The 15,001-nt window shown below is 37.8% G+C and overlaps 1 protein-coding gene across 4 annotated transcripts in view; it reads right to left on the reverse strand.

Annotated features, from left to right (window-relative positions):
• cacna2d1a (calcium channel, voltage-dependent, alpha 2/delta subunit 1a) overlaps positions 1–15,001 on the reverse strand; it is a 91,950-nt gene that overhangs the window by 55,449 nt on the left and 21,500 nt on the right. For all 4 annotated transcript variants that reach the window (XM_017414830.3, XM_037981369.1, XM_017414829.3 and 1 more), the window contains exons 4-6: positions 5,037–5,096; positions 1,723–1,758; positions 996–1,149 (exon numbers count right to left, since the gene is read on the reverse strand). In XM_017414830.3, coding sequence (XP_017270319.1) covers positions 996–1,149; positions 1,723–1,758; positions 5,037–5,096 — 250 coding nt within the window. The remainder of the gene's footprint in view (positions 1–995; positions 1,150–1,722; positions 1,759–5,036; positions 5,097–15,001) is intronic.

Genomic DNA, 15,001 nt, shown 5'->3' on the forward strand with positions numbered 1-15,001 from the left:
GAGGAGCTTCAAACGAACACAGCTGATCTCCAGAAAGACCCATCAACGCTGGAAGTCCAAACAAGCTGTGAAACTGCCAGATTTAGTTGCTGGAGTCAACGTGAGGGAAAGGAGCAGCTGGAGACCAGAGTAAAGAGTGTTGACCACTTGATAGTTGGAATTTTGACTATTTATAGACTTGAATAGCTTCTTGTAGAGCCGTCTACAATGCAGCCATGTCCACATGATGGAAGTTTACTGTAGAAACCAGGAATAGTGATGACTGGGGTAAAGAGAGGCTATTTAAAGATAAACTTAAATTTATTCATTCTCTCTAAAGTTGAAGTCAATTTTTATTTGATCGCAATGTGTAATCTCCATAACTGCTTGATAGATTTAGTCTATTTCAAGTTTTGTTTCTTTTAAGAGCTAATTAAAAAAACAAAACAACAACAAAAAAAACTATGTTAAGAGTTTTTACCCTTCTATGGTCTTGTAGGAGGGTATAGCATCACATATATATCTCATATCACCAAATGCTATGCAATAAGTTGTTCTTTTATCAAATTCTTTCTGAGAACTTCTGGATTGTTCCACACCAGTTGTCTTTTGGTCTGGATCATATTCTGTATCATCTTCTGTCACTTCCTCCTATATAGGATCTTCCATGTTAAGTTCCTGTCGTCTCTCCAAGTCATTACTGTTTATAATCAACAATATGATAGAGAGCCTCAGTAACAGTATCTCATTTTGACATTGTGCTGCCATAGATTTGCGAGCAAGACCTCCAAAAAACAAACAAACAAAAAACTATACATCAGAAAAGCGAGAAAGGTTGTATACACGTGATTGTGAGAATGGTTCTTGTGGGGGAATGATTCTGGTACGAAAGGTTTCTATAGAAGAAATAATGTATAACAGGAAAACTTCTGAAAGTGTCCAATGTGAGCGGAACACAATAGGAGAGTTAGAACTGCATTTCTTTAATGCGTGTGTGTGTGTGTGTATCAACTTACAGCCTTCATAGATGTCTGTAGGGATATGGACGGCGGTGGTGTTGTAGGAGACAAGCCGTTTGAAGTCTGGGTCAAAATCCAAATCATCTGGAATGAACCGGTTGTTCTTATCGTCTTCTTTCTTCTGTTTTTCCAGTAGTACTGTCTTATTGACCTGAGCGAAAATAAAAATAAAAACCATAAGCTGAAGAGATACAAATCACCTTCTGACCCATTTGGGGCATTATAGGCATTTGTGAAAGTACAATACAGAACAGATGCCTCTTATTTTGACAGACTCAACTGTGAGAATTCACTAAAATGTTCATTTTGGCAGACTGGGAAGCAAAATAGAAATTATAGGCAGCAGGAGAAAATTGCACATATTCAGACAGTGTAATATTTAGTGGGCTGAGGGTCTGTCAGTAAAATTTAGAGTGACATTGATGTGAGGTGGGTGGGTGTTTCTTTCCCTCGTGGAAAAGTGGAAATAAACAAGATGCCGATTCCTGTTTATCAGAGCAGGCAGGTGACATCTGAGGCCAAGGAAGGCGTTTAGAGTTTTACACAGACTCTAAGCAACAGTTCTGTCTGAGGAAAAAGGTGGGCGACTTTCACAGGTTTTCAGTAAACCATGTTACTATGTTTGTTACCTTTGTATCTGTATTTCATAGAGCAGGATAAACATTTTTCTGTCAGTGTTTGTTAAAGAATCCGCATCACATTAGATTAGTTAAGATGTACTTACACGATCTTTGGCATTGTAGTAAAGTAGTTTGTTGGCCTGCAAAGAGATCAAAAGAACAACAAAGAGAACATGAGGAGGATGAGCAAGAAAAGCAAAATGTTTTAAAGACTGACATAATTGAGTTTTGTTTTTTTTTTTACATAAAAACAGGATAACAGATGAATGTGGCTTAGTATGGGCATTTGTTTGATTGGTTGTACATGTGTAATGTGGAGCATTACTAAATGACAGCAATTCGAACAAAAGAAATTAAAAATAAATGTACTAAACGTAACTGGTGCTGACAACTTAAATTGTGCACAAGTCACAAATTAAATAATGAAAAGTGTTAAAAATGAATGTGCATTTCCGAACAAAAACAAAAAAACTTTGCTTGAGGATAAAAGCATTTCATAAAAATCTTGAGACCAAAAGAGATTAATTCAGTTAAAAACGCAAATTAGCAAAGGTAAACCTGCTTCCATATTTCAGCTGTGGATTTAATTTTTGTGGTGTTTGCACTGCTGCGGGCTTCCTGTCAGTACACACGCTAGCCCGGCGCTAACGAGCTAGCCTCGCTGTTGACGTTATGATGCCCGGGAGCCACAGAGCCGGCTCACTGACTCCCACCACCTGTCGACTAACTCTAGAGTCACACACAGCAAGTCTACTGTTATGTTAGCTTAAAGGGATTGTATTTACATGACAAGTTATTTAGCTGAACACACCGAGTCAAACTCTAGTATCCGCTTTCAGAGTCACAGCAATTTACATGTAAAAGGGCTAATAACAGGAGACTTGATCACTAATTACTTTGTCAAGCTAGGTTAATCAGCATACGCTTTTTATATATGATACTGGGAACATTTGATACCATCATGTTATATAACAATCTGTAGAGGTGATGTTTAAATTGATGTCTCACTATCACACCGTTACTGTGTCCAAGAACACCTGATGTGGGGAAAATAACAATATTCACAAATCATATTGATCTTTTTCAAGCTGTTAGTTTTAACTTAACTCCAAGAGTTGAATTTGTGCCAAATTAAACAAAAATCTGAACGTGCGTAGTTTTAAGTGTTAATAGTCAGCTGAGAGAGATGCCCAGTAGTACTGCCCCAGTGATGAAAGATGAGATTACACATGAGCATAAATGCACATGATACATTGCTGAGGAAAAGCAATTTTCAGAATTCCACTGTTTTGGCTTTTTTGTTTCAGATTGGCAAACAAATGTGTATATTAATTCTAAGATAATACCTTGTTGAATATATTGTGTTTTTTAGTTTAATTTCACTAGCCACGTTCAGGTCTAACTACTGGCAGACTTGCAGAATAAGAAAATCACTTAAGTAGAGCAGTTATCCACAAATGGAGACAACATGGAGCAGTGGTACACCCTCCCAGGAGTGGCCAGCCCACTAAAACCACTCTAAGGGCACTTCAGTGATTCATCCAGGAGGTCCCAAAGGAACCCAGATCATCATCTAAGGTTCTGCAGGGATCACTTGCCTCAGTTAAGGTCAGTGATTCAACAATAAGAAAGAGACAAAGGGCAAAACTGGCATCCATTGGACAGTACCAAAGCCAAAGCGACAGCTAACCAAAAAGAACACAAATGCAAAACCTCACATTTGCTAAAAACATCTTGATGATCAAACATATTTGGGACAATATTCTGTGGACTGATGGGACAAAAGCAGAACGTTTTGAAAGGTATGTGTCCTGTTACATCTGGCATAAAACTAAACACCACATTTCAGAAAATGTAGATCATGCCAACAATCAGACACAGTGGTGGTAGTCTGGGGCTGCTTTGCTGCTTCAGAGCCTGGACAACTTGTTGTAGCTGATGGAACAATGAATTCTTCTCTCTACATGAAAACCCTGAAGGAGAATGTCTGCCTATCAGTTTCAGCTCAAACTCACAGGGGGGGTTCTGCAGAAGGCCAATGGTCTGAAGCACAGCAGCAAAATTCCTCCACAGCCATGAAACAGATCCATTGCTAGTTATTGCAAATGCTTGATTGCAGTTGGTGTCACCAAGGGTGGCACAACCAGTTATTAGGTTTAGGGGGCAATACTTTTTCCTCACAGGGCTAGGTTGGTTTGGGTAGCTTTTATTCCCTTAATTGATTAAATCATTAAAACATTTATTTTGTATTTACTCAAATATCTCTGATCTTAACATTTGTTTGATGATCTGAAACATGACAAAAAAGCAAAAACAAAGGAAATCTGTAAAGGGGAATACTTTTTAACTGCACTGTACACATTACTTAGCATGCTTCTTTAGCTTTCTTATAACCAGCACAGCAGTGATTACACTATATTAATTGGCCTAATGCACCATGTCACAGGGGCTCATATAGTGAGGAGATTTATGTCAAAGAAGCAATAAGCAGAAGATTTATCAGGCTTAACAGAAGCTTAAGAAGTAAAATCCACCTGCATAAATTACCTCTACTTTAACTGTAAATATAAAGATCAGAATTTGACAAAACTACTAATCTTTTAACCAACTTTTAAGATGAATAAAATACATTCCTCTGATACACTGATCAACAATTTCATAGATAAATCATTTTTATAATACCAAGTTTTTTGTTAAAACGAAAACTGGTGTTCTTGTGTTTACAGTCTGGAAATATAGTAGAAAATCCTGGTTTTATAAAGTAAAAAGGCATAAAAATAAATAGTCAAGCAGTCAAACTGAGTTGTAGTGGATATGTCAAACCATCCCCTGAGATGCAGTTTTGCCTTTTATTTTTTTCAGCACAAGAAAATATGCACGACTTTGAATAATGCAGAAACATTTAATGATTAAGGTATGGGGAAACGGCTCTGGGGAGACTTTAAAACTAATTGGATTAAAAGGCAAAGTTGAATTTCTTTCAAGTATCAGTCATTTGTTAAAAGGCTGCAGGGAAAAAGGGACACATTTTGCACTGGAAATGAAAAAAGCTGGAGCTAAAACACAGCATCAACAGTGCATAAAGACCTATTAGAACCACTGAGTGTGAATGTGATCAGATTATTTAATAAGTTCATTTTATCAGCCATGAGCTCCCATTTAATGGATTGTTAATATTCAGATTAATGGAAGTGTGTGTGTTCATGCCCATGCCTGGTGTTCTTCAGCTCGTTTTGTAAGATATCGTTCCATCTTTATCACAGTTATTAAAACAGTATTGTCACTGTAATGAGGTTTCTAATTATTCCAACCATAATGAACTGTTAACACTTCCCCTCTGATTGTATGCTGTTCACAGCACCACTTGATCTGTGTGTGTAACACAGCTCGTGTTAATGATTGCATTGTGGCCACTCACCTCGCTGTCGACCCTCCACTCGTGTTGTTTTTGAAAGTTTTCTGCTGCAGTTGCAAGGCTCTAAATGAAATGACAGAGAAGAAGAGAATTCAGACCACTTTCAGCATTCTCACATTACCAGTTTTGTTCAAGAGATTTATGAGTTTGGCTTCAAAGATTTATAAACTGTTCATGTTTGTACAAGATGGTGCTAAAAAGAAATGCAGTTGAAGCCATGACATCTGAACTTATGGTAAGGTTTTGGTGACATAAAGGGGCCCATGTTCAAAGGGTAATACTTCATTTCCTTTATGTGGCCTGAAGGCAAGAATTAGGATCAGTGGTGACAGCGTTGAACTAAAATTAGACACCCACGTATTCCATCTTTCCACAGATCCTAATGACTAGGTTAATGGGTTTATAATAGGACCCAGTTTTTAATCTGTATCTGGTCCAGAAATGCACTGTACTATTAATTTCCCAAGGGAAATATCAAATCCATCTCTTTCCGACTGAGGGTTTCACGTCGCACAGAAAAAGAGGAAATCTGACGATGGGGGGGGCAAAGGAGTAAATTAATTTATGAGCAGGAGGGGGGCTGATTCCATGAATTATTGAATTAATTTTTAAATTTGAAATTAAATGAGACAGTCACAAGAAACCGAACAATAAAACACTTTGTACTACTAGAAGAAAACATTTGACTCCAAATAAAAGAAAAAAAAAAATCTTGAACCTTTATTTCAATAGAAAAAAAATATTTATATTGCATAAACAGTTGGCTTTAAATCAACTGACAATGTAGATGTAGTTTGAGATTAGTCACTGAGTGTCTACTCTGTCTCATAATACATGCCCAGGGCTAATACTCCTGTCTGAAAAGAGGTTACTTCATCTCACCTGGAGTTGTTTTGGGGGATAATGTTAGCTTTAATGGACAGCGGCACCTCAGTGCTAAAATCAGAAAGCAAAATGAAGATTTATTTTTGTGTGTGTGATTACTGTAGGCCATGATGTACAGCCATTCAGAAGCCTTGTTTTTTTTGAAGAAAATGTGTGCTGACAGTTGGGGTCATAGTGGTCTTCGCTGCACATGTACGGGCATCCGATGCCTTTGCTGACTGAGATGCCAGCAACCACCAAATCACATCAGCTGAGTGGGAAATGTGCTGTCAGTCTCCTGTCAGCAACATCACACTAAACCTTTGTATTTTCTTTGAATCTATGATGTTTTTTAAGTTAATAGAGGGGTAATTATTATAGGAAAACCGATTTCAGCCTCAATGAAATAAAAACACTACAGGTTTGTGCACATTTTAAACCTCCCTGAACGGAAGATCTAAAGATATGAGGGATGTTTGCATAGAACTGCCTACACAATGAAACTGAACATTTATTAAAGAAGTTCAATACAATCGTTGGTTTATTAATTTATCTTAAAGTGATTCCTCTGCAGGTGGATTTCACAGGACCTGCTAACTTTTTCTTTGACTGTGAGTCAACAGATTTCCTGCACCTGAACACAGAGGACCATACATCCAATCACAAGAAGCTCGGCACCAGATCAAAAGCTTTAAAAGGTTAAAGGGCATCAGCTGTTGCAGTTCCTTCCACTTTAGCTGTTCTTTTATGTCCATTCAACAATCACAAAGCAAGAACTCACCACACCTTTAAGTGCTTACAGACTCTACACCTGGAAGTGTCACATGAACACATGTCATATACAAAACAAATCACAAATATGTGACACTTGTTCCGCAATGTGGTTCAATAATGAGCTGGTTTAAAAACTTCTGATGTCAGCAAGCTGCCACAAAGTGACTAATCCTCAATGGATAATTATCATGATCTATGCCTGGTTCATGCTGGACATGTTTAGGCCTCAGATCCCCTGAAATTTATTTTTCTGTAGCTACCTAGTAATACTGGTATTGAGACATTGTTTAAGTTCATGTCTGGTAAGTTAAAAAGCAAACGATAGAAAAGCTTCATAAGTTAACATTTGGATTAATTTAAAAGACTTGTTTTCGCAGATGAGTTACTTTCACACAACTGTCACAGTTTGGTTGAAAACTACTTGTTAAGGCTTAATAAATGAAGTTTGCCTTAAATGGGCATTCTCACAAATGTTACACATGTCAGACATCACCATTAACAGGGGTCACACGCTATCCACCTGCAACACACATTGTTCAATCAAGCGCACAGACATGAAAACTCCCATTGGAATCCTTTTTTTTAGTTGTTGTTTAGGATTTTATCATTTATATCTGAATTGAACTGTGTTTTAGCTTCATTTATGAAAGAAAATGTAAATGAGCCTAAAACAAGTAATATAGGCCTAGCAAAGCAAAAGGAATGCATATCGCCTGCTGCCTTCCGTGCCAAAGTAATAAGATCATCTTAAGTTTAGAAATGTCAGAGTTGTAGCTGTTTTGTCAAAATGATCTGCGCACTCTCATGCGGTTTTAAAAGAATATCAAGCTCAGAGTACGTGTTGTGAATGCCTCTCAGCTACTAGCACATCACATTTGAGCTCAATATCTGTAAAACTGGTTATAGCCGTTTTGGTGTTGGCTTATGTTGATTAGCTGTGGCAGCCATCCTGAATTGGATTGACACAAAAGTTAATCAGTTGCAGACGTACATCCAATAATTACTCTCTGAAAGTTTCAATACATCCAATTATGCATTACACAGCAGAGACAAAGTAGCACCCAATGAACTGCATATCTCTTGTTTTTAGCAGTTAAAAGAAGAACTGTGAAAGCACTGGTTTTCTGCTCATTAAAATCTCTCTAAAGATATGACGCAGTAATAATTTGGACACAACTTCACAGGTAAGTCCAGGCAGAATATCTAAAGGGACGGATGAAGGGAGCATTTCAAAAAAATGGATTAAAAAAAGATTAATTACTGCCTATAAAATCACTGACTCAGTCTCCCAGACACATGCAGAGCACATATGTCTCCCCTTTGCATCTATTTTTTTTTTTTTTTTTTGGTCTGTGAAGTAAAAACACTAGTGCAGATTTTAAAACACTTTGCAGGTACTCTGATTCTATATTTTGTAGGCACCACATCGATGCACTGTGTAAACACACACATACGGGTGCTTTTCTGACACGCGCTGCTGGCAGCCTGATTAGAGCGTCTCGTCCTGCCAGAACACAAAACACACACACAGACACACCTGCCACCTCACTGATGTGTGGGGAGGCAGGGGAGAGCAGAGGAAACATGAGCATCTGCTGTTGTGACTGGCAGCACTTTAGTCAGATCTATCCTGCTCGGCCTGTGGGGAGACAGGACGAAAGTAGTGAGGGGCGGCAATAAATAAATAAAAAAATACATCCACATTCACTCCCACTGGCACACAAAGAAAAACTGTACACTTGCAAGCTGACAAGCTGATCACCAACTCTGTTTTAATAGAGAAAACAGCCGTCACCGACATGCCAGCTTCGCAGAAAGTGACTTGTTAGAGACGAGCGCGAGTTCAGGGCTCCGCCGCTGCACGCTGATTTGACAGCTCATTCCTTCTGCTGCATGTTGACCATGCTTTCTGCATGCCAGCTGGCTGCAAACAACTCCCAATAACAGCTGTACCCAGCTGGAGTGGAGACATGGTGGCTGAATCCACACTTAGATTCAATGTACAGTATGGATGCAAGGCCTTTTATTTTATTCTCTCAGAATATGACTCTTTAGCTGTACGTACTACGTTTAGAATCAACTTGATGTTTGTAGGAGTAAAAACAGTAAAGAGTGGATTGTTATCGATCATGTAACTACCTCGGTGTGTTCGCACATCTTAGTTTGTTAGCAAAATATTTCATGAAGCACTGAATTGATTATACTGTTATGAAACTTTCAGAGAGTAATCATTCAATATACCTTAACAACTAATCAGTTTTTGGAATCAATCCAACTCAAGATGACCCCCACAGCCCACTGACCTTGGAAAGCACAAATGGCTATATGTCAACTAATTCTGCAGCTACTGAGCTAAGATTGGGTGTGGTAGTAGCTGACAGTAATTTTCAAAACATAGTTCAAACACCAACAAATCATGTGAGGTCACGCAAGATATTAAAATGTTTCATACCATTATAGTGTTATTTTCAAGGTGTAACCAAAACTGCTACAACTCTATTTCACATTGTAAGATGAGTTTACTCCTAAACTTTAGCATGAAAGGTGGCAAGTGATATGCATTCCTTGAAGAAAAGGCTAGCCCCTAACTTCACTAACAGCTACTGTTCTGTTTATCCATTCATTACAAGAAAATAAAAGATAAATTTAAAAAAAAAATCAACTAAACAACGTAAACTATAATTTTGCCTGTGGCTTGTAGCACAGCTGCTACTGTCTTCATCTGAATGGGACAGGATTTGACAGTGGGTGGACGGTGGGGAGTTCTGATGAGCGAGACATCAAATACACCCCCTCCACTTCTTTGTGTGCATATACTGTATGGCTGATAAGTTTCATGTAGGAAAACAAGAGACGACAAACAGCGCTGGAATGGAGGAGACGCAGAGAGAGGACGACATCTGGGCTGCAGCTGAAATAATGAATCATTTCTGAACAAAAGCACACACACAAACTTAATATTCCCAATACAACATTTTCATCAACATTCTAAATATATACGAGTGAGATGGCCAGATACAAACGTGCACATTATGACATACTAAACAAAGAGCCATGCAGGAACATTTGTAGAAGTGCTAAAGGCAAAAACAATCCATTCACTGCTATCTGTGTGTGTTGGTCAAACGTACTGATGTTTAAAGTAATTGTAGAAGCCAACACTGAGAACAGAGCGTGTTAATAATCACTGGTTCATTGTAAAAAAAAAACAAATGGAGAAACTAATTAACAATGTCAGATAAATGTGCTTAAAGGGATAGTCTGGTCATTTTTGAGGTGATGTTCTATCAAACAGTTAGCCCCTTATCAGCTGTGATGTCAATATTAGAACACAGAAATGTTTCATATCATTTTTCAGGTTTATAAAACTCGGAAAAAACAACATACTAGTGCAATTATTAATATTAAACTGCTATACTTTACATGACACCTTTGTTTAGCTTTTTTGCCGTTTCCTCAACTGAACAACATCAGTGTTATGATGTAAATGTACGCATGCTGAGCAGAGACCGTGCTGAGGCTGCTGAATGTAAAATCACTTTTGGCTTCTTCAAAATTGCTTGTCATGTCCATAGACAAAAATAGACGAAGTAATAGTTCAGCAAATCTATTAATCTGAGTTTATTTCATTTTCTTGTGTGCAATGCAAAAATACTCCCTAATTATATATTTTTAATCATGAGCTGCCATGGCAACAGTTTTTAAATCTTCATATTGCAATTTGATAGTAAATGAAGGTGGAAATACTTCAAGATCCTAAGACTACATACTCCATTAATGGGACCAAATAAGAGCGTGTTCCTTTAACAAGCACAGCCTTTCATTAGCATAAGGTATTCATGAACTGTATATTCAGCAACTTTCAGATGAGAAACTTTAGATAACTTAGAGCCTTTTATTTGGGGGGAAAAAAAAAAAAAAAAGAGCTTTATGTGTAAAATGCGATCAGAATGTATTTCTTTATAAGTTGGGATGGAAACTATTAGAAATGCACAAGACAATTTGTTTTCACCTTCTTGTACAATTTAATAAAAGAACAAGTGAATGTGGAGGATCGTGTGTGTGTTCGTGTGTGTGAGTGCGTACCCAGTGATTAGGCCTCTAACAGCAGAGTCTAATGACTCACAGCGTGTCATCCAGTGGCGGTTTAATAACGCACTTGCAGACACTACAGATGAGTGACTCCACTGTAATTATGCACCACAACACAACACTCAGAAACTCTTTTTCAGTACTTGTGCTCCCGTTTTTATCCTCCATCGACAGTTTAATGAACATAAACGCAGCTAAACAGGCAATTTGGTTTAATGCTTGCAAATGATAGAAAAGGGTACTTGACAGTTCCCCCCCCCCCATCCCATCCCATTTTGTTTGCCCAGTAATGAAAGCAAAACAGGGGAACAGAACAAAAAAGGGAAAGTGATTTAGTTTGGGAGAAATCTGTTTATGATACTCATGTAGCTAAGCAACCAGGGTGTCATGGCTACCTGCTACATCCCTGGTCCATGCAGAACACAGACCAAAATGCTCCGAATGCATGAAACCAAACACATTTGTTCAGTTATAAATTCAGGAATTCCTGAAAGGAATGCATATCGCCCGCTGCCTTTCATGCTCAAGTTTTAAACAAAGCTATAGCCATTTGGTCAAACCTAGAGAATAATGTTTTGCTTAATGCAATAGTGTAAGGTGTCATGATCAGTGGAAGAGTCTCAGCTACTGCCAACAAAACTTCATATCTGTAAAACAGTTCTAGGTATTTTTGTGTTAGCTAACGTTAACTGAAATGACTTCATAAAAAAGGTAATCAGTCGTAATTTACTTCAAATGATGACTTTCTGAAAATTATTAAAATTTGTCTAGTGTTTCATGAGATACTTCGCTAACAGACAAACAGGGTTGACTCCAACAATTACAGCCAATGTTTTAGGCAAAGATGACAATCTGCCTTGCTTTAAGTATTTGTTAGAGGCAATGCTCAGCTACTTTTGCAACACATTTTAGCTCAGTATCTGTTGAAAACACGAAAATAGATAATAATTTTAAAGTTAATGGGATGTGGCGGCTATCTTCAATGAGGTTAGCTCCAAATGGTACTTAGCTGTAGATGAATATCAAATGATAATTTCATTAAAATCCATCTAGTGGTTCATGAGATATTCTGGTAACAGACAGACAAAAACACTCACATAGACGTACGCAGGCAAAAACATTGTCTGCCTTCATCTTTAGGTGGCAGGGAATAATAACTATCCCAGCTTAGCACAGGCGATCTTTCTTCTTGGCTATTAAGATTCAACTTAAACCTGCCTCCTGATGTTAGAGCCAACAGCCCAATCTCAATTAAGTCAGTTTGGTTTCCTTTTGATGGTGAACCACTCAGAGTGTTTTAAACCAATGCAACAAGCCAATGCTGAAAAACAACTGTTTATTTTTTTGTTTCCAAAAAGGGATACCAATCACGGTTCAGACTCTGATAGGCAGCCAAAGCCTTTTTTGAGTCTGTTGCCAAACTGCTAATGCAACTCGGGCTGGAAATAACCCTCACGGATCAATATTCAAATAGAGTTTTGAGCTGTCTGCGCTTTGGTTCTACCACTTCCTCTCTTTTGTGCACAACTTGTTTTAGGGAGAGGGTTTGGGTTTCTCTGTACACTGAAGCCAGAGCATCTGTCAACAAGCATGCCTTTAGGTGAAGCATCAGAAAGAGTTCCTTAAGGAGACAAAAACAAAGGAATCCTTTTCTTGTGGTAACACGTCAGTCTGCTTTTCTCTCCTTTTTTACATCATTACTTAACACTGACTACATCAGCTAATGTAATAATAGTGTGATTGCTGAGTCAGCATTCCCATTATTCACACAGATTTTTGTACTTCCTCACCACCTTGGCCAGCTGTTCCAAACTACCCATTGTACAAACTTCTGTGCCAGTGGAAACAAAAAGTGAACATGTGCATTTATCCACTTTAACCACGTCCAATTCAAATTTCTGGCCAATCACAAAACAGCTTTGGTACACCACATGAGAAAAAACATTCTGCTCTGTTGATGTGCAGAGAACAAGCTATCAGAATAAGTCGATTTTGGTATTAATAATTTTTTTTTTTATCTGGTTAAAAGCCGTCACAATCCAAACACCTGTTGAAGAAAATGGAACTTCAGCAACAAAATGAGCCTCTTCCTCATTCTTGGGTTTTAGAGACATACATTGGGACATTTTTCTTTTTTTGTAACCACTGTAAACATCCTTCCTTTGAATAATAAATAAACTGACATGGAGATCTCTCCCGGTGTCACTGTGGGAAGACCTATTCCACCGGGAGGCATTACCACAGGCTCCATCAAAGACAAGTGGTTAAGAGGAACCGTTCAATAATTGATGAGAACAGAGCCGGACGAGTTGGAGGTGAACCAGAAATCAGGAGGGGGTTGTTTGTTGTCAATGTAAAATAAAAAAAAAATAACAACGAAAACAAAGTCTGTGTAATTGTAATGAAATTACAGACTGAGGGTGTCTGTTTGTGCACTCTGATGTGCGACTTCCTTCACTATTCATCATATCTATTCTGCTGCTGTGGATGATGTATGCAACAATCCAGTCACAGGTCATACACAGAGGAGCAGGGACATGAGGAAACAGAAAAAGGGTGTATAAATGTAAGGTTTTTAAAATTTGAGGCTCTGTTATTCAAAAAGCAAACACATTTCTCAGCTTCTGCAAGGAGCACACGGAGAAGAATAAACTTGTGATCTTGTACATCAGACAGGTCTCCTTAAATGTCACAATTTAATGCGATCTGTTAGCACTCAAAGCATAAAATTGGGATATCCATCTACCACCACCACACAAAAGTTTAGCTCAATATCTGTAAGATTGATTGAGTTGAAGCCATTTTGATGTTTAAGGTCAGCTGGCTGTGGAGGCCATCTTGAATTAAGTTGATTCCAGAAGTTAATTAGTTGCAATGTATGTTGAAAGGCATTGCCTGCCTTTCACCTTTTCTAAAAACATTTTTCTTATAAAATACGCCAAATGTTTAGGAATATCTAAAAGGGCAATTAGGTTTTCATCCAATCCCATTTCAGATCAACCACCAGTAACAACATGAGAAAAACCTGAACTGATGTGTTTTAATCACACAGTAGCCCTGAAGGGACAAACAAAAGTTCAGGTGCAGATCGGCTTTTAGTGTTAATGTTTGGCTTCTATTGTTTTGAAGTAGATTTTTACCAAGTAACCTGTTATATGCATATTTTCTATTTCTTGTAATAAATACCAAAGAGACTGATATCCTCAAACACTGAATCATTGGATATAAAATGGACAACTGAATAACTTTTGTAGTTAACGCAATTGAAGATGGCTGCTACAGCCAATTGACCTAAGGAGTTAAAAATGGCTAACTCTGCTGTTTTACAGATAATGAGCTAAAATTTAGTGTGATCTTAGTTGAGCATTCTCACCAACACATGCTGAGTGCTACCTAATGAACAAGATTTTTTGCTTAAAACCTTGGCATCAACCCTGTTAAACCATTATGACTGATAGGATTACAGTTTTTCCTCAGAGTTAAAGAATTCCATTCTGAGAGATTTTTCTGAATGCTGGTTTTTGTATCTTTGCACAGCTACTGTAAATGAAGTCTATGCTTTAATGCATTTTTAAAGTAATTAACAGACTCGGCAAAAGCTTGATCTGCCAGGAGAAAAGACAACTCAGACATGAAAAGAAACGAGTAGACAGATATGGACTTAAAAAAAAAAAAGAAACATAGGGTAAGCCAAAATGGAAATAAAGAGTGACAGGAAGACGGGGTGAAGTTATGAGATAAGTTAAGAAATGTCACAGGCGATCTGGTTAAAAGGATATGATTGGAGGAAGGGATGAAAAGGAGAAGACACACAACAGGAGGAATAAAATTTTGTGTGACAAGAGATAAAAGAGGATTTTTATTAGGAGCAAAAGCTCAAAAGGGAAAGAAAGGTAACTAACTGTGAAGCTGGCCACGGAGGGGAGTTTGGACTGTTGGGTATAAAATCAATGAGGTTAATTTTGAGTTGTTTTAGCTGCAACACTTGAGTCCAAAAACTGAATTTAATTCACCTCCTGCATTTATATATCTTTAGTTTGTGTTTGTGTGTGTGTGAGAGAGAGTGTAACAGTACAAATAAAAGCACCTGTGGTTCCTACTTTGTGATTTATTGTAGTTGAGGAACCCTGACCACTTAATACAGAACTAAAAGAAAGCCTTTTTAGGCTTAATTCTTGAAATTAGGAGAAAAAAAAATAGAAAAGAAAGATCAGACCCTCTTATGTCAAATCTCACTG

This window comes from Kryptolebias marmoratus, linkage group LG18, assembly GCF_001649575.2.
Source record: "Kryptolebias marmoratus isolate JLee-2015 linkage group LG18, ASM164957v2, whole genome shotgun sequence".
Taxonomy (NCBI): domain Eukaryota; kingdom Metazoa; phylum Chordata; class Actinopteri; order Cyprinodontiformes; family Rivulidae; genus Kryptolebias; species Kryptolebias marmoratus.